This window comes from Oncorhynchus keta, chromosome 2 (assembly GCF_023373465.1).
Source record: "Oncorhynchus keta strain PuntledgeMale-10-30-2019 chromosome 2, Oket_V2, whole genome shotgun sequence".
Lineage (NCBI taxonomy): Eukaryota > Metazoa > Chordata > Actinopteri > Salmoniformes > Salmonidae > Oncorhynchus > Oncorhynchus keta.
The window spans coordinates 52321596-52345984 of NC_068422.1; the positions used below are offsets into that span (position 1 = coordinate 52321596).

Sequence of the window (24389 nt, forward strand, 5' to 3'; positions counted from 1 at the left end):
CTAATTGCTATGGGAATCTCATTTTGGAGTTTATTTGATATGCCAGGAGGAGAGAACGCAGGTGTCTGTAATGCTACTTACAGCCACAGGATGTGAATGAGCTCTGATTACTAAATTCACTGTGATGCTGGTAATATGCAAGGCTTGAATACAAACTGGTGGATAGAGGATAGTGTGGGAGTTGGAATTCTGCATTTTACACTGCATAACAAGTCCCCAAGAGGTGTTTTTATGGTGAAATCATTATGTACGTGTGATGGTGACAACATGTGCGAGAACCCACTGTGTGTATTGGAGAAGATGAAAAAAAAGAAGACAAAAATCATCTCTTTTTGTTCTTTCATGATTATTTATTCATACATTTTGGAGTCATATTTCAAATATATTTTTCCTCTAAAATATTTCAGTACATGACAGAGAATATACAACACCCAGCACTGCTACACCGTTCTTTGCGCGTTCACTGAGGTGCATATACACACACACACACCGTCTTTGTCTCGGATCCGCACACATTGCACAAGTCTGCACAGCCAGGCAGGAGCTGTGAAGTTACTCTGACCAATCTGACTGCATTGGGGAGGGTTCAGTCATTTGGTTGCGCTCCAGATACACAGATCCTGCACAGGTCTGCGTAGATTATACGATGATCACATCATGTTGATGTGGTTGATCATACATAAAATACTTCTCCAAGGCATTATAAAGATCTGGGGTGACTTTCCCAATAACATGGCTATAATCTTTAGCACTAAGATCATCCTAAATCCATAGGTTAGGCAATGGACAAACAATGATTATTGAATGCTAAAGATGTCTTTGGGAAACTTAGCCCTGATCAAAATCACTGTATCTGGAACGCACCCTTTATGTGAGTGGACAAAGTGTCTGCACTGGCAGTGAGGCAGTGATGTGAAAACCTATACAGTAACAGTCAGTCGGTCCTGCTGTTGAATACATAGAGCATCAATGGTGTGTGCCGGGATGTCTCTAATGGAAGAGGGGTTCATTTTTAGTGACTGAGTGACTGGCCACCCCTTCTGAACATTGCCACAGATATTGCTTGGACAACTACGCTAACTGGCTGAAGTGGTTTTCATGGATGGAAAGTCACCTCATGGAGGAATAGCAGTTGTGAGGCACTTGCTTATTTGATCTCTAACCTGCATGTCGGGGGTCCTTTCTAACGTTCTTGTTTTAGACAGATAACTACAAGGATATAATGGACAAAAGATGATAGATTGATAATCTACAACGAAACATTTTGATAGTACATACACTTGTAGTGGAGGTTTGAAAATGTTCAGCATGAACTGGCGACCCTTTAGGTGGTCAAGGGAAAACCTGGATCATGTAAAAACATCAGACAACTGGAGGTGTGGCAATGCCACATTTATTTACCAAATTTCCACTCTTTTCAGAAATCTTGGTTGTAGAATTCCTGAAATCAGAAGATAATCAGAAGGGAGGGAACTGGGAGTCAGAAAGGTTCCAGAAATGTGCAAACCTAAGGGACTATACCAGTGAACTGAACTCCCATTCGGTCTTGTATCCTAGAGGAATATATTGATAATCTACACCTTAAACCAGACTGCAATAATATAGAGTATGGTGTAGATTTTAGGACAACCTCAGCTAATGAGGGAGAGATGTGACAAACATGAAGTACTAAAAAAACGGGCATTAGTACACAATGGGTGTCAAATGGCATACATTTCAAGACATTTAATTTCACATTAAAGTGCATGAAAAGCAGCACAATGAATTATACCTCAGACCGAACAGCTGCATACTCCTTTCTGGACACAAGTGAATAGATTTCAAATGGCCAACTATTGGATATATCTGATATGTCAACACAAAATTGCCTCACTTTCAGGCATTTCTTGGTTTCATTTGAAGTATGCAGGTTAGTTTAATTTCCAATTGATCTGGTGACAGTAAAGACAACCTAAGGGTAGGTTGTGTAATGTTTGTCAGTATCAAAAATGTACAACTCAATTCATATAGGAGTTTTGGAAAGAAAGACCATGAATTCAAACAACCAAATATTACTACCAAGGTCAGGTTCAGATCAATGGAGGCACTTCAACCATAACGTCATAAGATCAAAATTCGTCATTTACAATTCTCCCCTCAACAATAAATATAATATTGGTTAATGCTTATTTCCCCCCAAATAATGTTCTTGCCCACATTTCATAGTATTCCTGCCCATTTCATAGTATTCCTACCCACATATTTCATTGACAAGGAATCCACCTGACTTTACAACAGTGTTAACATTGAGAACTATTCTATAATAAAGAACACAGAAGACACAAAGATAAAATCTTATTACATTCAATTTAATCCAAGGTTTATAGTTCTCTATTTCTGTGCTGTACCCTTTCTTCCATTGGGTATTTAACATGATCAGTCTAGGCCCTGGGCATTTCTATGCAGGTTACTCAACTGTAATAATTGTAATCAGTGTCAGCGATGTATTTGCAGTACTGTATAATATATTTTGAAGTGGACCCTCCCAAGCTCTCCCGAACACAGCAGCAGAGTACAGGTATAGTAGGATCCGGTTACATCTACGCGTGTTGTGTTTCAAACGCTCAGTGTGTTGAGACTAATTGTAATGTTACACATACTGTAGGTGCTTAGCTACACATATATGATTATTGTGGAACTCCATTTAAAGTTCATTTGTTTCCTAGTAAAGTATGTGACAATGGACAGGAATGTGTGTGGTCTCAAATTGATTTAGCTTGATATTGTAGTCTTGGTTTGAAAGAAGAAAAAAAACATTCACGAAAATAAATACAAATAAAAGGGAAAACAATTGATCTTCCTTTTAAAAACGTCCTAATTGCCAAATACTCTAGATGTGTGAAGAAACCACAAATGAAATAAAACAACAAGTGAACATCAATTGCACCAAGCCTCTGGATTCTTTGGGGTCATGTAGAACATGAGTTCAAATTTCCTAATGAAACATTATCATTTAAAATCATGTGATAAGGTACTTTGATCATTATCTTTCAGTTGCATCTGATTCTGATGCATCATTGTTATGTCTTAATTCAGGCATTGCCACCCTGCATATCTCCTGCCTATACTTACAGATAGTTGTAAATATACATTAAATATAGTAGCTAGCAAATGGTCAGTGCTTTGCCAAAAATGCTTACGAAATGCACAGATTCCTGGATAAAGGAGGTGGGAAATGGATAGTCGGCAAGACAGTAACTGCTGTGATGTGGTACCAGAGTTATCGTAAACTCTGAAAGAATCTTGGAACAAAAAAATAGCCCTAAATTGCCCACACGTCATAACTCTGAGCTTCTGATGTCCAAAGCTTCCAAGTGATGAATCAAGCACTCTTCTACCGAGTTTCCCAGTTGGATATTTCAGAGTTTCTTGGTTGTGAGTAGCACATGAACACCACAGAGCTGAGATAAGACAGCTTACCCCCTGTGACACCATGTTGGCTCAAGACATGACCTGAGATGCCAAAACTCCAACAACCATTGGAGAGCATCTACGCTAAGACATGAGCTGCTGTTACATACATATGGGTGTTACAGTTAAAGTGAGCGAGCGAAGTGTACAAGCAAGCATGAGGTTAGGACCACACAAGATGGCTCCCAGATCACAATGACATACATTTAATAAAGCAATGCTTCTCATGAGCTTGCAATGCAGTATGGACCTAAGTAGCTATTACAATGTGACTATGAGGGATGTCAAAAAGACAGCCAAAATGCACTTGACATCTGAAATCGAGTGTCCACACCCGATTTTTACCAAGTGCTTTAATTTAGGAAGATTATGGAAGCAAGTCTTGAGAGGCACACAGTTTGATATCCATGTTCTGTGTATGTATATGAACAAGGCTCCCTTGTTGAGAACTTGAAGTTGAAGGTGAGAGCTGAATTAAGTAATATCGGCAACCGATACGATAAAAAAAGCCTCATGCAGTAAAAGTACAACACTTATTTGGAGAAGACTGATGTAACAGTATCCATGTATACCAAATTAACCCTTAGTCCCTACTCCCATGCACTTGCGTAGATATGAAAGGATTGGACAGGTATAAGCAATATAGCAACAATTCCACCTGGCGTATCAGATGGTAAGATGGAGTTCCCACCATCGTGCTTACACCTATCCAACCCTCTCAGATTTACAAGTGCCTAGGGGTAGTATGTTGCGGTTTACGATTCAGGGGACTTTTGGAAACTAATCTTGAAAGGAAGAACGAGCCAGTTACATGTGTTCTGCATCATCAGTTAGGTTAGTGTGTTGTTTTGTTCTTAGATTGTGACCAATTACTTTAGCTGAGATTCAATCTGATTGCATGGTCGACAATGCAGCTTTTAAAGGTGATTTCTGTTTGAACGGACATCTGAAGCATTTACTGTGAACGTGAACATTGCCTTTAAAAGCTGCGTTGTCAAGAATCTACGATCGGATTGAATCTGTACCTTTGTGCAACAATGTGCTTGGGGCTCATTGGAATCTCTACCTTAATTGGGCGAACAGGTGCATTTGCAGGATGTAGACTTTGATCAATCACGATGTGCTCGGGCTAACTATGTGAGCATATAGTGAATGATTATTGCTCCACAGAGAAACACAATCATACTGTAACAATGTTACATGAGTAATCGTCTTAAATAAACTATGGTTACATCGAAGACATTCAACCTCGATCGGCTGATACAGTTGTAGTAGGAAATTGGACCTGCTGCCTTCCAAATGTTGTTGATTCAATTATTTCTCTAGAATCCTATACATGACATTCATCATCGGAAACCTGTGAAATAGAATCCATCTATCGGATCTGCACACCCCCTCTCCTTACCCTGTTGGTCATTTTCTTGGATTTTGACGCCCTGCCCCCAATATACTACATCCATGCCTCATTTAAATGATGCGTATCGACGTGGTTGGCGTAATTGATTTCCATCATGCTCCACCTCCACTTTCTCCTTGTACAGGAAGCAGGTGGTCCATTGTCTGTAGACTGCAGGAAGTCCAAGAGATGCTGTTACTGGCTGGACTTTGAAGATAGGGGATGTGGCTGGCTGGGGTGAATGAGTAGGGGAGGCTAGTCGTAGTCTCTGTCAAGTCATTTTTTGGGGTGGAGAGTGTGGTGGTGGGCATAATGGAGGTGACTGGCCCATCCCTGCCACGAGTGCTCAAGTGGGCTATAGGCGAAGGGTGTCATAGGTACCAACCAATACATCCACACATCTCTTCCACATAAATGTTACCACTCACTTTTTTTCACATCCGCCCCCCAAAAAACATAAGAACACAAATAGTTTGATTGGGACAACATACAGCAACAACACACGGAGGAAAACCCCAAATAAAAGGGAGTAGATTGTATAAATTTGTGCTTCTGTAGATTTGCTTTGTTGCAGCCTGTAACGTTGCTCATGTCCATGAGTGTTTTATTTTGAACGTTTTATTTATTTAAACTTTTGTAATATATCATATATAGAGAAATGTACACGTACGATCCAACACAAGTCATCTACGGCTATGACCGGTAGAGGAGAGGCAAGTGGGAACTTCCTTCCTTCCTTCCTTCCTTCCTTCCTTCCTTCCTTCCTTCCTTCCTTCCTTCCTTCCTTCCTTCCTTCCTTCCTTCCTTCCTTCCATTCCTTCCTTCCTTCCGAGCCTCCTTAGTCTGTCAGTCACTCAGTCTGCTGTGATCGGCAGCTCCCTGGCGCCCAACCCAAGGAGGCGAAAGGAGAGGGTTCAATAAGGAGGGGGGGGGGACCCCCCTACCCTTGTCATCCTATTATTCTCAGCCCCTCCCCCCACCCATCCTTTCCCTTTCTTCCTCAGGTTCTTCAGCATCTTTGGTAGAGTGTCCGACACTTTGGTGTGTCAGGGATACAGGTGGTCGCTGGGGGGGGTTGGAAAGAGTAAAGGGGGGTGACGGAAGAGTGTGTGAGAGTGAATAGAAGAATGAAGTGTGTCTGCTGTGAGGGGTTGGATTGAGTGATATTGGGTGTCAAAGGTCAGGTCATTGAGTTTGCGACTTTGCCTCAGTTAAAAATAGTGTGATTGGTTGAAAGAAAAAACACAGCCACATACGACTGTAAAGGGGTGAGTGTGGAAAAGGAAAATGATAGAGAAGAGAGAGAGTCAATCAAATGACAGTCAGTTACAAGCATAGCCAAGGTGTAATGGGAGAAGTGAAGCATGGATTGTCATTGAAAACAGGGCTGGAGATGAAAACTAAAAGGTGGATGGAGAATGTGAGAGGAAGAAGGGAGGGGAGTGGGGAGAGGTAGCGAGGGACACAGGGAGAGAAGAAGAAGAGAGAGCAAGTCTGGGCAGTAGCCTGTCTCGGCAGACAGGGGACGCTGTGTGTTGTGCTCATCATCTGTAGAGCAGCAGTAGATATGAGCAGAGGGCGAAGGTCAGTGAGGCGACCAATGGGAGCGAGCGCAGACCTTGGGCTCCCCCAATCAGAACTGTGGAAAACACAAACAGAACAAACTGAATGGTCTGGGCTCAATAGGCTATTGTCCACAACCCACAAGTCACATTGATAAAAAGAGATGAAAATGTGAAACATGTTGAGATTTTGTTAAATGTACAATACTCTTATCTAGTCCAGTAACCCATATTTAAAAACTGTATGGGAGACCTTTACAGTACAGCCTTGTAAGATACTGTAACTCAATCCCAAGATCTTATGAAGAGAGAAAGAGTGGATAGATATGGCACTAAAAGCCTGAGACTGGCATAAGGGAGTAATATATTTTATCACTTCAGAGGCAGGGTTCACAATGGAGATTGGATGTGTGTCATAAGTGCTTTGAGATAGCATATGAGAGACGAGTTGCTCATTGATGTCATCATCAAACTGCTCGCCTCTCGCCTCTTGTTCGACTTGAAGATCTCTAAACTGAGCTGAATCAAAGAATAGATTGTGTGTTCGACAGGGAATTTGAAGCTCATAGTACAGTTGATGTACTGTGTTTTTATTTAAATGTATGTAATGTCACTGGCCGTTTCCGAATACCCATACTTGTGTCCTAAATAGTAGGCTGTTTGAGTATGAGAAATAATTTGTTTAATAGTATGCAACATTTTGAAAATCTAGTATACTTTAAATGCACAGATGTCATACTCTACTGGATGCGCAAACGAAATCAACGAATAGTGGGAAACAGCACAATCACATGACGTATTCTCAGTATGCGAAAATAGAATATTTAATAGTATGCGACATTTAGAAAATTGAGTATGGTTTAAATGCCAGGATGTTATAATCATATTGGCTCTTCATCTAGTAGAATATGTTGCACACTTTTCCACAATGCATTGGAAGAGGTAGAATGCAAGTGATTGGCTACGTGAAGAGAGCTAGGGACTAACAAAAAAACGAAGCTTCTACAGTCGTGTAAAATATAGGCTAAGTCATTTTTGTTCTCATTAAAATGATCACGGGTATTACATCGTAGGCTACATATTTGAAAAAATAAGTCTTAAAAAAATAAATTCTAAAGTGGATTTCTGTTCTCTCACTAAAAAGTGTTTATTGTTCTCTTGGCCTTCATCTGAGCTTTTATATTAAATACTAAACCCTTTTTTAATTTGTGAATGTGTCTGCACCGGGGACTCGGTACGTGGCTGCATTACTGATAGCATGTTAATCAGGCCTTTTGATTTGAACACATGGAATGTTTTAGTTTTGTAGGCTACATATTCCATTTTTGAATGGATATATCAAGCCTTAACATTCATTCTGATCGCGTTCCCTACGATCAGTGCTTTAGTTTATGTTCCTGTCCAGCGGTTCTGAATTTGTGATGCAGCCGTCTGTCCACGTTTGTCTGTGCAATAGCCTTTTGATTTGAACATTTGATTTAATTTATATATGCTACAGCGCTTTGGTTTCACTAAGAAATATGTTGAAATGGAACCAAATTATCTGTTCTGTCTTCAATCCTTTTTAAAAAGGAAAGATGGGCTATTACGGTATAGCTTGAATGTGATATCTGCCTACACCCTGAACTCCATTCCTATTCCCATTCATAGTTTAAAGAAAATGAATCAAATTGGAAATTAGCTGTTATCAGCTGCTTAATGCGATGCATGTGTGTTGAATTTGGAAAACTCCACCCGCACTCGGCCCGCCCCATCTACTCAGCCAATCAGGAGCTGCTACTGCATTGCGGCCATGGCATATTGTATACTTTTTACTTAACAGTATGTGCTAAATAGTATGCGACGATGAGTAAATAGAATGCAGTTTATGTATGCAATACGCTAGCATGGGTATTCGGAAATGGCCATTGTGTTTTCTTGTACTCATATGAAACAGCATCACAAAAGCACCTGTACATGAGACATCTGCGACCCTCCCTCTTCTTTTGTCGAAGTGCATGCAAACACAGATGCGCGCACACACACACTAATTGCATACACAACACCCCCCGCCCACCCACAGACACTGCACTTACACAAAGTCAACAGCGCATTACGCATGTAAGCCGTGGAATGAGTTTCATAAATAAAGAGTAAGGCAGGAATTGTATTTAAGAAATCAATATACATTTATATTAGGGGGCTTCTCTCGCTGGCAGAAAATCTATGTAATCATAATCAAGCTTTTTATTCCTCCCGTCCTCTCCCATAGGGAACAAGTTAAGTGCCTGGCACAGGGGCCAGCCCTGATTTCTCTCTCAAGGATCTTTGAAGGGGGTGAAGCACAGAAAGTTTGGTTGGGTTTGGCGATGGATAAAATATCTGTGCCTGTATGTATCAAAGGTCTTTGAATAGGAGTGCTTATTCTAGGATCAGTTTAGCCTTTTATATTGTGTGGAAATAAGGAGTCGGAGGACCTGAGCCTAGATCAGCACTCCAACTCTGAAATCTTTGTGAATGTGCTTTGTTGTTTTCTTATGGTGTGTATGAGAGGGGGCCAACACAGTTCAGCTGAATCCTGATAAATGCAACAGCTTGAAACTGTCCTACATGTTCCAGTGTCTGGGCTTCAACTTCAACTTGCACATCCAAGAACATCCAACCCACACTAAATGGACGACCAGAGATATGGGAGTTGGCTCAAGACCAGACCTCAGTTCAAATGCTATTCAAGTACATTTAGAAGGAAGTATTTAGAATGTTTTTATTTGATTAAAATACAAGTAGTTATGCATTGGAATGTATTTGGAAAGTATTGGAACGTATTTGAAAATTCAGAAATACAAATATAATATTTTAAAATACAGATATTAAAATACTCCATGCATTTGAACACAGGTATGTTTGGTAAAGGGGCATGTGTAATGTATTTGGAAACAAGTATTTTAAAATAGATTCAAATAGTATTTATAGGAAATTATTTGAAAATACTTTCAAATAGAAGTAGTTGATTTGGCCATATTATTTAAAAATACTCAAATACACAGAAAATAAGTAGTTAAAATACAAATACTTAATAACCATGCGTTTGAACCCATGACTGCAATGTCAACTCCAGTAAACCGGCGCGTTCCCTTATAGGGAATAATGAAATACTATATTGGTCTTTCTTTTTCCCTGCATGGATTCTGTGCTCTATTGTTCTCATATTGTGTTTCCTAACTATATTTTGTATTGAATACCTTTTGTAGCTGCTGCACAGTTTGTGAGGAGAGCTTGCAAGTAAGCATGTCATTGTACTCTACACTACACTGTATCTTGTGCATATGACCATATGCATATGTATACTTTTTGCAATTTCAACAACAGTGTGGGACCACCAGGGATCTGGGAGTGTTGCATGCCACACAGGGTGACCGAGGGGATAGAGAACCAGGGGGTCTGGGGATAAAACGCTGGGACTTGAGTCATCGCCGACGTGGGATCTAGACAGTATTGAAAGCCACCCCTTACAGGATCAAAAGAAGGGGAGTGGAACAAAGGAGGGAGAAGGAAGGAAAGGAGGGAGGGCAGTGCAGTGCAACAATTCCCTTGTCGAACTCACCCATAGCTAAGACACGTACACATGCATCGAAATGTGCACACGCAGACATACACACACACACTTACATAGACAGGCAGTCAGGCACCTACACACACACACATTTTCTGTTATACACAAGCAAACACACACACTCTCTCTGTCTGTCTCTCAAAGACACACACACACACACACACACACACACACACACACACACACACACACACACACACACACACACACACACACACACACACACACACACACACACACACACACACACACACACACACACACACACACACACACACACACACACACACACACACACACACACTTCAGCCCCAGAGCCAGGTTCCAGTCATTCCTATGATTTATGAATGTGGAGTTAGTTGAACACAACATGTCAGAGGCAATCATCATTAATTTTAGGAGAGCCACACGGTTCCGCAGTCCCCTGTGCTACACCCCATCAGACAGCTAGCCCAGTGAGATGTGTGTGTGTGAGCGTGTCTGTGTATGTGTATGTATGTGAGCGTGTTTATATGTGCGTGTGATGTGTGTTGGGGGGAAACAGGGTGTGTGTTTGTGTGCATGTTTGTGTGTGCGTGTGTGATGGGGAGAGATGGGGTGTGTGAGGGACAGGTGGTCTGCATCCCAAATGGCACCCTATTCCCTACATAGTGCACTACTTTTGACAGGAGCAAATACAAGATCCTGGTCAAAGTAGTGCACTATTATAGGGATTAGGGTACTATTTAGAAGGCCGACGTGAGCTGCATCAGCTGGGTATTACAGCTGGGCACACTCGCTAGCAAAAACTCCTGGGAGGGTTGGCCGCTCACATGATGCACACTCTCTGGCACACTAGCATACAGATTTAGACCTGCATATACACGCACACGCGCACACGCACACACACACACACACGCGCACACGCACACACACACACACACACAGAGAGAAAACATACAATCATACATTTATGAACAAAGTGTCTGACTCTTTATTCCACCCATTAGTGACTTTGATGTACTGTAATCGGTTATGCCTGCTTTGAAATGTTCTATGCTATAACACAACTATCACGCTGGCTGGCTCATTACTAGTATTGTGATTAAATCATGTAGAATTACAACTGCAGAAACCAGTTGGTTATTACAGGTTAATACTAATGTTTGTGGGGCAAACAATATGGGCCAGATTCTCAGAAACAGATTTAGCCTGGACTAAAAATTATTCTCTGTGGAAAATAAGTATTTTAGTACAGGACTAGGCTAATTATGTGTTTGGTAAAACTGGCCCCATATAAATAGAGCATCTCAATTGAACATGTTTCATAGTTGCGGATTACGCTTAATCTATGTTTGGGAAACAGGCCTATATTGTTTTACCCACATACATTATTCCTTATCGTCGTGTCTGCTAATACATAGAGGTGACCCAGGTGTGTGGGCTGGGTCTTTCCTCTACCCAATCTCCTCTAACCAATAATTACCCATCTGTCTCGGCTAGCTGTCTTGTGCAGCGCTGCATCGGCCCCACAGGCTAGCGTAGCCTGGCTTCCTGTTTACACCCTCCATCAATAATTCACTGTATTACATTAGGATCCCCGCTAGCTCTCGGCTCTTTCGTTGCTTTTGCTGCTTTCTCAGATGAGGGGGTTTTGGGGGGAGGCAGAGGGTTTTTCTCGTTAATTATTTACCGACCCACCAACGTCTCCTGATTTGTTTAGCCTTGTTTTGTTTTTGCAGCCATTTTCGGGGGGAAAGTGAGCAGAAAGGGATGATGTCTCGGGGGGAGTTGATTGTCTTGGCCTGTTGCTTTTGGAGGGCTCTTGACTTGCCTAAGCTATAGTACCACCCAATTTGATTTGATCTGTGAAGGAGTGCAGGTGCCTTCAGTTAGGTTGGAATTACAGGGGTACACTCCCACAACAAAGTAGGGCACTCCCATAACTGTTGAAAATGATGTAGGCACCCTCATGAGTGGTAAAAACACACAAATACCAACACTGTACCAGATCATTTTCTTGGGAACACCCCCCAATTGTAGTCTGTTTACCTTGATCTCGCGATACAGCAAGTACATTAAGATAGTACAGTAGCTTTATCTTGAATCATTTACCATTTCCTAAGATCCCCCATTCATTTACAAACACAATGTTTATGGTTTTCTATCAGTGGGTGGAATGAAATATTGAGGAATGTAGCTCTACAAACTGACTATCGGCTGCAATATATCCCAGAATGCACTTGAAGTCAGGGGGAGCTACAAAACAGATTAGTGACGGCTTGATTCAATCAAATCAAATCAAATTGTATTTGTCACGTGCGCCGAATACAACAGGTGTAAACTTTACCTTGAAATGCTTACTTACAGGCTCTAACCAATGGTGCGGGGGAAAGAAATTGTGTGTGTGTAGGTAAGTAAAGAAATAAAACAACAGTAAAAAATCATTTGAAAAAAAGAGTAGCAAGGCTATATACAGACACATGTTAGTCAGGCTTATTGAGGTAGTATGTACATGTAGGTATCGTTAAAGTGACTATCCATATTTGATGAACAGAGAGTAGCAGAAGAGTAAAAAGAGGGGTTGGCGGGTGGTGGGACACAATGCAGATAGCCCGGTTAGCCAATGTGCGGGTGCACTGGTTGGTCGGGCCAATTTAGGTAGTATGTACATGAATGTATAGTTAAAGGGACTATGCATATAAGATAAACAGAGAGTAGCAGCAGTGTAAAAGAGGGGTTGGGGGGGCGGGTACAGAATGCAAATATTCCGGGTGACCTTTGGTGTAGAGGTCCTGGATGGCAGGCAGCTTTGCACCAGTGATGCACTGCCCTCTGAAGTGCCTAGCGGACGGAGGCCGAGCAATCACTGTTGTCAGTGGTGGTCAACGGCCACAATTATACATTGACAGTGAAGCTTTCTCACTTAGGGGTAAGTGATTGTCAATAGAAGCCATCGTGTGGAGTTGTTCAATTGTGGCTGTCCATATATTGGCGATGAAGAGCTCTTTCAATTATGGGCAGTGCTATGGTCAGTGATCTATGGAGCCACTGCATGGAGACTGGTGTGGGTAACTTGGAGGAAACCTATAGCAGTGTCAGTATGAGTGAATGAAGATCAAGAGCTTTCAGCCTTGCGATGTGGTAGTGCATTTTTGTGAGTGGCCAGTATTTTGTCTTGATGAAATCCCAGTTTAGGGTCGAAATGTCCTTGTCTTATTAAACACTTCAGGAGGATCATACCATTGTGGGGATTTACTATTTCTTCTTTTTTGGTCTTCTTCAGTATTTAAAGTTACAGTGGATTGAGTGTACACTATAACACTACAGACCGTGCTAGGCGACATTGCACACTTGAAAAATGCCAGTGTTTCATTTACAATTCACACCGTAGCATGATGGCATTTTAAACCATGGTCCGTGTAACATGATGACCATCTGACCATGGTCCACGTAAGGTGTCAAAGAGCATTCCGTTTGTCCGGGGCAAATTAGCTGATGCTGTGAAAAAGCCACAAGGAAGAATTTGATTACAGGCTCTGCTCAGTGTTACTGTGTATTTAGGGTGCAGACTGCAGCCTCCAGCCTGATGTCACTGTACAATTTGCCGGGACAGGGAAATGTGGAGTCTGGTTACTTTATCACGGTGGCCTGTGGGTCAGGATTCCAGGACAGGAGGCCTCGACCTGAACAGATGCCCGGGAAGTGATCCTATAAGAGATCCTGGCACCCAGCCCTGCATGGCTGTATCTGTGCCCATTGCCCACGGTTTACAATGAAAATACGGTACCAACGCTTCCACCTCATAACGCCAATGCGTCCTGGTGCCCTCTGCCATGTTGGGTGATGGGGAGTGACAACGGGGGAGGAGAGGAATGGTGAGGGGAGAAGAGGAAGGGAGGCTGGGGAAGGTGGGGTTCAAGCCCTCCACAGGCTATAGCCCACGTGGCAGGGAGAGGAAGGGAGTCCAGCTGCCTCCACAGCTCCTGCACTGACAGCTCTCACTGCTCTCTTTCTCTCATCTCCTCTCTGTCTTTCTATCTCTCCTCATGTTCACTGTGCTGTTCTCTCTCCTTGTCACTGTTTATCTTTCACACTCTCTCTCATTACTATCAATGTGTCACCTGTTTTCTTCTCCTCTTTCTCCTCACTTCCTGTTCCTTAATCTCTTGCTCTCTCTTCCTAAATCTCTCTCTCTCCTCATTACTATCATTTTGCCACCCGTTTTCATAATTAGGGTTTCCGCTGTCTAGTTCAACTATTCTTCTCTGCTTTATTCACTGCGATTGTTGCCCCTTCTATCTCTCTCTCTCTCTCTGCTGTCTCTGGTTTCCCCAAATAATTTGAAAAGTATGAAAATGATCCACCTGTTGCAGCAAGCGTTTCATGTATTGCATATTAAATATTTAAAGTAACCATACAGCAGAGTGTAGAGGGTTGAAAGCTATAGCTTTGGCAAACAGGCAAGCTCTCTACAATGTCTGGGTGACACAGAAGAGTTTATTCCTATACCTTGTCTGGTTTGTATTGTAGTGAGACTGCGTCTGCCTACAGTGAATTGGAAAGATTGACAAACAGATTCTGATTGAATGGCATAGAACCCACTCTCTTGACCTTACTACTCACTTGTAGATATCTGATGATGGTCACATACACTACATGGCCAAAAGTATGTGGACACATCTCATCTCAGTCGTGGGCAATAATATGGAGTCGGTCCCCCCTTTGCTGCTATAACAGGTTCCACTCTTCTGGGAAGGCTTTCCACTAGATGTTGGAACATTGCTGTGGGGACTTGATTCAGCCACAAGAGCATTAATGAGGCCGGGCACTGATGTGGACAATTAGGCAGGCTCGCAGTCGGCATTCCAATTCATCTCAAATGTGTTCGATGGGATTGAGGTCAGGGCTTTGTGCAGGCCAGTCAAGTTCATCCACAAAGATCTCGACAAACCATTTCTGTGTGGACCTCGCTTTGTGCACGGGGGTATTGTCATGCTGAAACAGGAAAGGGCCTTCCCAAAACTTTTGCCACACATTTGGAAGCAAATAATAGTCTAGAATGTCATTGTATGCCATAGTGTAAAAATGTCCCTTCACTGGAACTAAGGGACCTAGCGCGGACCATGAAAAAGATCCCCAGACCATTCATTATTCCTCCCCCACCAAACTTTACAGTTGGCACTATGCATTGTGGCAGGTAGCGTTCTCCAGGCATCCACCAAACCCAGATTTGTCCGTCGGACTCCAAGATGGTGAAGTGTAATTCATGACTCCAGAGAACGCATTGCCACTGTTCCAGAGTCCAATGGCGGCAAGCTTTACACCTCTCCAGCCAACGCTTGGCATTGCACATGGTGATCTTAGGCTGCTCGGCCAAGGAAACCCATTTCACGAAGCTCCCGACGAAAACGTATTGTCCTGATTGCAACCATGGACAGACTATTTTTATGCACTCGGTGGTCCCGTTCTGTGTGGCCTACCACTTCATGGCTGAGCTGTTGTTGCTCCTAGACGTTTCCACTTCACAATAACAACACTTACAGTTGACCGGGGCAGCAATAGCAGGGCAGAAATTTGATGAACTGACTTGTTGGAAAGGTGGCATCCTATGATGGTCCCACTTTGAAAGTCACTGAGTTCTTCAGTAAGGCCATTATATTGCCAATGTTTGTCAATGGAAATTGCATGGCTGTGTGCTCGATTTTAAAAACCTGTCAGCAATACGTGTGGCTGAAATAGTCAAATCCACTTATGCACGTATGCACTCTTCTGTAAGTTGTTCCGGATAAGAGAGTCTGCAAAATTACTAAAATGTAAATTAAATGCAAACTTACCCAAGACCAGCGTCTTGGATAAACTTCACCCTACAGTAACATTGTGACATACAGACAGTACCTGTGTTGGAGACAGAGTTCTCCTGCTTGCATTTCCCTTTGGTGACTGAGACATCATCGATGGCAATGTCCCCTTCATAGCCCGATCCCCGAATAGCCTCAAACATCACCTGAACAGGGAAAAAGAAAAAAACTTGTATTTCCATAGAAAATAAACTTCCACTTGCCACTCAGGAGACGTACTTGAAAATGCTTCGGTTTGTGAATAGCACCAAAGTGTTGTTACAAATTGCTTCCAAGAATATGGAGACCTACAAGTGATTTGTCACAGTCAGAATACCGAATATGTTTTACATTTGAACACTTCCCAAAACACTTTCCTCACTTTAATCCTTTATGCTATACTCCCAGTCGATATTCACATCATAAGAAGGAATTCCCCTAGATTATGCCACCATTGACCCTCATTGAAAAATAGCCAAATTCTTTGTTGATTTTTTATTATACAGAAATAAAAAACTGTGCTGAAAAGCTGCTAATTTGTACAATGTACATCTAACCAGGTAAAAAAATCCCTATCTCTAGTTTGCAACGCTCCCACATAGGGAAATAGAGCCTGTGACGAGAGCCCTGTGACTTCAGGCTATTTGGTGTGAGAGTGTGAAATTGCGGTACCCGGTATCCGAATACACATAGCTATGCGTGTGGTAAGACACTTAACTTGTTTAGTATAGTCTGTTTGTAATTCCAGTCTGTAGTACTGGAATTAGTAATGAAGAATTGTAAAAGAGCCACAGAGTTTCTCTAAGGCCATGTTATGAGGCCATTTGAAAAAAGGGAGGGGGAAAGAACAAACGTCCTAAAATAAAACTAGGCCAGATATTGTGGCGGAAGCAACAAGCAGTTGCTCGAAACCCTCCTGGCCACCTGTTCGGAAACGTTTACGTTTGGCTCACCGTTTTTACCCAGAAGGCCTTGCTTTGGATTGACAGCTTAATTACTGTGGAAAGCTGCGTCCCCAAACCCCATCCCACCGAGCTAATCAAAGATGGAGTGTATTCCATTTGGTAAAAAAAAAGGAAAAAAACACCACAACAACAAGGAGCACACTTTCATCCGTAATGGCATTCAACTCAGACTGGAGGCTAATTCATTTGTAATCTTCCGCAATCATTCGCCATGGATATACAGTATCCATTTTTTGTTTTCTCGTTTCAATTAAGAAAGTGCTTGTTGTTTATGTTGAAGTGCAACAAATTCTGTTATTATTTTCTACCAGGCAGTTTCCACATGGCATTTTCATATCATGATAGAACATTTGCTGTCCTTGTAAACCATGTTACATGATGAAAGTCAAGTTTTTTGTGTGAGAGCGGAAAGTTGTGTGTGTGTGTGCTCATTCATGTTAGTGTATAGCCTCTTGACCCGTGGTTGACCAGGGACTCATTGATTACCCACTCAGCTCTCTGACCTCTCTCTCTCCCTCTCCTTCTCCCAACCTCTCTCTCTCTCTCTCTCTCTCCCTCCTTCTCCCAAACTCTCTCCCTCCTTCTCCCAACCTCTCTCTCTCCCTCCTTCTCCCAACCTCTCTCTCTCGCTTTCTCTCTCTCTAATTCAATTCAAGGGGCTTTATTGGCATGGGAAACATGTGTTAACATTGCCAAAGCAAGTGAGGTAGATAATATACAAAAGTGAAATAAACAATAAAAATTAACAGTAAACATTACACATACAAAAGTTTCAAAACAATAAAGACATTACAAATGTCATATTATGTATATATACAGTGTTGTAACAATGTAAATGGTTAAAGTACACAAGGGAAAATAAATATGGGTTGTATTTACAATGGTGTTTGTTCTTCACTGGTTGCCCTTTTCTTGTGGCAACAGGTCACAAAACTTGCTGTTGTGATGGCACACTGTGGCATTTCACCCAGTAGATATGGGAGTTTATCAAAATGGGGTTTGTTTTCGAATTCTTTGTGGATCTGTGTAATCTGAGGGAAATATGTGTCTCTAATATGGTCATACATTGGGCAGGAGGTTAGGAAGTGCAGCTCAGTTTCCACCTCATTTTGTGGGAAGTGAGCACATAGCCTGTCTTCTCTTGAGAGCAAAGTCTGCCTATAGCGGCCTTTGTCAATAGCAACGCTATGCTCACTGAGTCTGTACATAGTCAAAGCTTTCCTTAAGTTTGGGTCAGTCACAGTGGACAGGTATGCTGCCACTGTGTACTCTCTGTTTAGGACTAAATAGCATTCTAGTTTGCTCTGTTTTTTTGTTTATTCTTTCCAATGTGTCAAGTAATTATCTTTTTGTTTTCTATTGATTTGCTTGGGTCTAATTGTGCTTCTGTCCTGGGGCTCTGTGGGGTGTGTTTGTGAACAGAGCCCCAGGACCAGCTTGCTTAGGGGACTCTTCTCCAGGTTCATCTCTCTGTAGGTGATGGCTTTGTTATGGAAGGTTTGGGAATCGCTTCCTTTTAGGTGGTTGTAGAATTTAACGGCTCTTTTCTGGATTTTGATAATTAGTGGGTATCGGCCTGAAGCGAGAGAGGAAGAAGATGGGAGAAGGAGAGGGAGAGAGAGTGGTCAGAGAGCTTAGTAGGTAATCGAAGCTCTCTATTACTGAAAGAGAAAGAAAGAGAGAGCTTCTCCAATTACACACAAAGGGAAGGAGCCAAACAGGCGGACGGCGCATCTCTCTCTGCTATTCTCTAATTTAATCCTTGAATACACTCCTTTGAACGAAGGACTCCTTTGAATAAATAAAGAAAGCCTGGAGAGGAGGCTTTGACAGGGATGGAGGGAGTGGAGGGGTGGAGGAGTGAGACTGATAGATTTGGCCAGTCTTCTCATTTGTGAGGAAGGTTGATTTGATTTGCTTGCTAGGGGGGAACACGGGGGAACAAGGTATGAGGGGTGGCTAGGCTAATTGGCCAAAGGGCCGTGGCGGACGGGCACCGTCAGGCGTAAGAGCCTGGTCACGATGTTCGATTATACTCAACAATATTAGACTGCACTGTTATATATGCAGACACACACCGAAGGTACACACAAACACACACCTCCTAAATGCATTCTGTATTCTTGTGTGCATGTGTGTTTGTGTCTGCAGCAGGCCAGCTCTTGCTATTAGTTATTATTTTTATTTATGTATTCACTTCCATGGCTCTTTCTTGTAAATCTCCTTCTCTAAAAGGCAGAGGCCAGCGTTTGCCGAAAGTGCAAGCCTGATTTATTGTAGGGCAGAAGAGCCTCACCTGGGGCTCTGAATAAACAGACACACACACACACACACACACACACACATGAACACACTCAAATACACATGCACTATGGCCACGAGAGAGAGAGTGAGGGGTAGAAAGGAGAAGATTGAAGGGAGACATGAGTAAAAGAGAAAGGGAAAGAGAAAGAGAAAGAGAGAGAGAGAGACAGGGGAGTGGGAAGAGACAGGGGAGTGGGAAGAGAGATAGAAAGAAAGCTGCCAAACCCTCCTGAGTTACACAGTTAAAAAGCTGGATGTGTGTGTGTGTGTGTGTGTGTATTAGTCGTTATTGATGCGTGTGGTTAGTCTTTGTAAAGTTTGGGGTGTGTGTGAGATTTTGCAAGCCGTGTGTATGTGTGCGTGTGTGTAAGTGTCTTAATTACTATGCTCTCCTCATTTTGTATTTTCCTGCTGGAGGTGATACATTTGTAGCAATAGAACATGTTAAACCTCAAGGGAGTAAGGAAGAAAGGAAGCGAGGAAGGAAGGAAGGAAAGATGCATTTTAAAAGTATTTCAATGTGGCCCACTTTCTGTTTTACAACACCCATTAACAATGAGCTAATTACAAAATCGCTGCCATCCACTCACTTCAAACAATCCCCATTCTCTCCTACTCTCGTCCTGCCTCCCCCTGAGGGATCCGTCCCTATAATTCCCATAGTGCCTCTCTCACATCGCCGTGCCAACCTGTTCCTGGCCGTACTACTTCCTTTGACAGGAAGTACAGTGGGCGGTGTGAACGTGGTGTTTTGCCTCCACTTGTAACCTTTAATGTGGTGCATTGATCTGTGGCCCTGCACAGAATACGCCAGGGGGGGAAACAGCCTGTAGGGAGCCCCGCTTTGAAGTGCTGTGTGTGTGTGTGTGTGTGTGTGTGTGTGTGTGTGTGTGTGTGTGTGTGTGTGTGTGTGTGTGTGTGTGTGTGTGTGTGTGTGTGTGTGTGTGTGTGTAAGAACGAAAGAGACAGAGAGGAGGGTGGGGGGCATGCACAAGAGAGAGTAAGCTAGTAAGAGAGAAAGGGATGCAAGAGAGAGGGGGACAACATGCAGAAGAGAAAGCGAGTGAGAAAGCGAGGCAATAGAGAGCAAGCAAGAGAGAGAGTGAAATGAAGACAGAGAAAGTAAGAGAGTAAGAGAGAGACAGAAAGAGGAAGAGGAGGGAGAGAGAACATACAATACCCAGGACAGCGCAGTGCAGCATGGGAGAAATGTGGGTTGCCCTGTTTTCCAATAAACCCAGAGGCACATCATTGGGCTGCAGTAAGGAAGGAACAAAGATGGCCTCTGGGTAATCTTCGTCTCAACCGGCCAAGATGTTTCGACAACTTTTCTCTTCTCATCTTCCTTCTTAAATGTTTTTATTTTTGATTGCGGTCGTTTTAAGACATTTTTTTCTGCTTGCAAGTTGCTTTGGGGAGTAACCTGTATTTTTAGCAATAGTCTTTTTGGTGAATCCTCGCTAACATCACGGCTGTTGTAGACTGTGTATTATGTATAGTGACAAGCAGGTTGCGATTTAACACAACATCAAAAGATGTGCCGAAGGTAAATTGATCAGCCTAGTGTGATGCCAATTGTTCTTTATTTCTGTGCATAAGTAGGCAACCATAGCCATGACAGAGATGAGCAGTAGTTGACGACAATACATGCCAGCTAGGTCATAATGTCTTTCCAGCAGTAATGACCAGTAGGCTTACAGTCTTTTCATCTCGAGTTTGGGTTGGCAGTACAGTATGCTTCACTTTTCAACAAAACAGGTGTATCCTGTTTCCATTGGTCATCCATGAGATGTTTCTAAAACTTTACTGGAGTCCACCTGAGGGAAGGGTACCAAAACATTTCTGCATCATTGAAGGACCCCAAGAACACAGTGGCCTCCATCACTCTTAAATGGAAGTAGTTTGGAGCCACCAACACTCTCCCTAGAGTTTGCCGCCCGGCCAAACTGAGAAATCGGGGGAGAAGCGCCTTGGTCAGGGAGGTGACCAAGAACCCGATGGTCACTCTGACAGAGCGCCAGCGTTCCTCTGTGGAGATAGGAGAACCTTCCAGAAGAATGACCATCTCTGCAGCACTCCACCAATCAGGCCTTTATGGTAGAGTGGCCAGACGGAAGCCACTCCTCAGTAAAATGCACATGACAGCCCGCTTGGAGTATTCCAAAAGGCACGTAAAGGACACTGACCGTGAGAAACAAGATTCTCTGGTCTGATTGAACTCTTTGGCCTGAATGCCAATTGTCAAATCTGGAGGAAACCTGGTACCATCCCTACGGTGAAGCACGGTGGTGGCAGCATCATGCTGTGGGCATGGTTCACAGCGGCAGGGATACTCATCTGGATCGAGGGAAAGATGAAAGGAGCAAAGAGTACTGAGAGATCCTTGATGAAAACCTGCTCCAGCACGCTAAGGACCTTAGACTGGGGTTAAGGTTCACCTTCCAACAGGACCACAACCATAAGCACACAGCCATAAGACAACCATAAGACAACGCAGGACGGCTTTGGGACAAGTCTCTGAATGTCCTTGAGTGGCCCAGCCAGAGGCCGGACTTGTGCCCGATCGAACATCTCTGGAGAGACCTGAAAATAGCTATGCAGCGACGCTCCCCATCCAACCTGACATAGCTTAAGAGGACCTGCTGAGAAGAATGGGAGAAACTCCCCAAATACAGGGGAGCTTCTAGCGTCATACTTAAGAACACTCCAGGCAGTTTTTATTTTATTTTATACATTTGCACACATTTCTAAAAAACTGTTTTTGCTTTGTCATTATGGGGTATTGTGAAAAAAACTGTTTAATCAATTTTCGAATAAGACTACAACCAAACGAAATATGGAAAAAAGGGGTCTGAATACTTTCCAAATGCACTGTAGAAGCCATCGCTCTCTCTTTGTTATACAGGACAACTATTGACCAACTCTATTAAATAATTTTCTGTCTTGAATCATTATTTCCATGCCACGAAACAGCTTCCAATTTTACACAACATAATTAGCATAACGTTATTAGTCTGATACTACATAATTCATAATTGGTGTCATGAATAAAGATGGCTGCCAACGTTTATCTAATCTTCCTGCATGGCACTGCCAGTCTCAGCGGGTGAGCTGTCAGTACGAGATCCCTATATTGTCGAGTCTTTAATTGGGTTATCCATGCTAATCAACAAAGAATGTTGCTATATTGTATTTATGAAAATACTAACGACACAACGTGTCAGACTGAAATGAGGCTGGAAGGATTTATTAACCCTTATTTTACAAGTTATACACATTCTCCAACCTTCTCCCGACCTGCACCACTTGCATGGTGGAAATTCCCTCCAACCAATGCTCTAATCCTGTGCTTTTAAATCCATGACGGGGATTGTGCAAGTGCACACTTCTGGAAAAGGATAGTGCATCAGGGAAAAGTCATTTTCTTCTACAGCAACAACCTGGGGAAGAGTTGCAATGGAGAGGAGGAAAGGGAAACAGAGGTACTGTAGAAAATCCTGACGAAAAAACCTCCTTGTATGTGTCCGAAACACATTAATGAAAGTGTCAGACTTGGTCTAACATTGAAGAACAAAACAATGCTTGCACAAAGTCTTTCTAGCGTGACTCATTTATGAGGAAAAAGTGGAATTTGTGTGCCAGACCCTACTGCAACTCATTGACTTCTCTCTCCTGCTCACACTCTTTCTCTCTCAGATGAACTCCTCTACTATCTGTGAAGGTTTATTTATACTAACTGTTTCCATTAGATCGAATCCGAGATACATGTAGTCTCTTCAGACAAAGACATACACTTTGCTTCCTAACAACTTGCGGTGCCACCTCCGCTCTACTCAATACCGGCTGATACTGCAATATGTGAGGCTAGCCTCAAAGTGGATATAATTGCATTTTTTCTTACATCTAGCATTGAGGGAACAAACCCTTAAAGGGGCAATTCAGGATTCAAAACAACGCGGTCATCTACCAACCTTTTTTTTTGTAAACAGCTGAAGGATAGGGCTATAGAAATGCAACCACTCTCAAATTCATAGACAGAGCTATGCATGCAAGGACAGACCATCCATAAGATAAAACTTGTAGTTTTACCCATATTTTGAATGTATACAAGTGTTTGATTATGATTACGTTGTTTACAGTAAAACAAGCTTATAATGTTGGGTTCTGATGGGGTAGCATTTCAAGTCAAATGAAATTGTATTTTTCACATGCGCCGAATACAACAACCTTACTTTACTTACAAGCCCTTAACCAACAATGCAGTTCAAGAAATAGAGTTAATAAAATATTGACTAAATAAAATAAAACAATTGAATAAATCAAAAAGTAACACAAGATATGTACATAACAATAACGAGGCTATATACAGGGGGTACCTGTACAGAGTCAATGTGGAGGCTATATACAGGGGGTACCACTTTAATTGAGGTAATTTGTGAAGTACATAGATAATAAACAGCGAGTAGCAGCAGTGTAAAAACAAAATGGGGACATTCAATGTAAATCGTCTGGGTGGTCATTTGATTAGTTTAGTGATTCAGCATGCCTACATCTGCTTCTACTTCTCATCCTTGTGTCTCCCTAACCTGCCACCACACCCCCAGTGCTCTCTCCCTCTCTCTCCCTCTCTCTCCCTCTCTCTCCCTCTCTCTCTGTGGGTGTATGTGATTGTGTGAGTTGAGACAGGTGTGCTGGAGGCAGAGCAGATAGCCACCAGCTGTAACCTGTTCCATAATCAAGACCCCTTACGAATACTCAGACCTGCCACTTCCATGCTGCCAGTCCGTAGCCTCTGCACAGTCAGTCTGCTTTTCAAGCCACCTGTTCCGGCATAGATCTTGTTATCCTGTGCCTGTTCCTCCTTAGCCTGACGCTGCGCTTCTCTCCTCTCTACAGTTCTGTCTGCTCTGACTGGTTCCTGTCTCCAGTCCCTCGTCTCGTCAGTCCTGCTTCCCTGCCCTGGACCCCCGCTCTACTGCTTCCTTGGATTCCGCTCCAGACCTACTTACCCTGCCCCTACTCCCCCTGCCTCAATTCCTGGTTCCCAGCTACCTGTCCAAGCTTCTCCTGGCCTGCACCCTCACACACACTTTTCAATACATATCTTATTTACTATGTCCCGGTCTGTCGGAGTCTGCACTTGGGTTCACCTGCTCCGCCACACATAACACAGCAGTCATATGGCTTGGGGGTAGAAGCTGTTAAGGAGCCTTTAGGTCTAGACTTGACACTCCGGAACCGCTTGCAGTGCGGTAGCAGAGAAAACAGTCTATGACTTGATGACTGGTGACTGGAGTCTTT

The 24389-nt window shown here is 42.8% G+C and overlaps 1 protein-coding gene across 1 annotated transcript in view; it reads right to left on the reverse strand.

Moving 5' to 3' along the window:
- Positions 1-337: 337 nt before the first annotated feature.
- LOC118402723 (MAM domain-containing glycosylphosphatidylinositol anchor protein 1-like) overlaps positions 338-24389 on the reverse strand; it is a 416200-nt gene continuing 392148 nt past the window's right edge. The window contains exons 18-19 of the mRNA XM_035800916.2: positions 15878-15986; positions 338-6485 (exon numbers count right to left, since the gene is read on the reverse strand). Of these exons, the coding sequence (XP_035656809.2) occupies positions 6391-6485; positions 15878-15986 (204 nt within the window). The 3' untranslated portion in view covers positions 338-6390. The remainder of the gene's footprint in view (positions 6486-15877; positions 15987-24389) is intronic.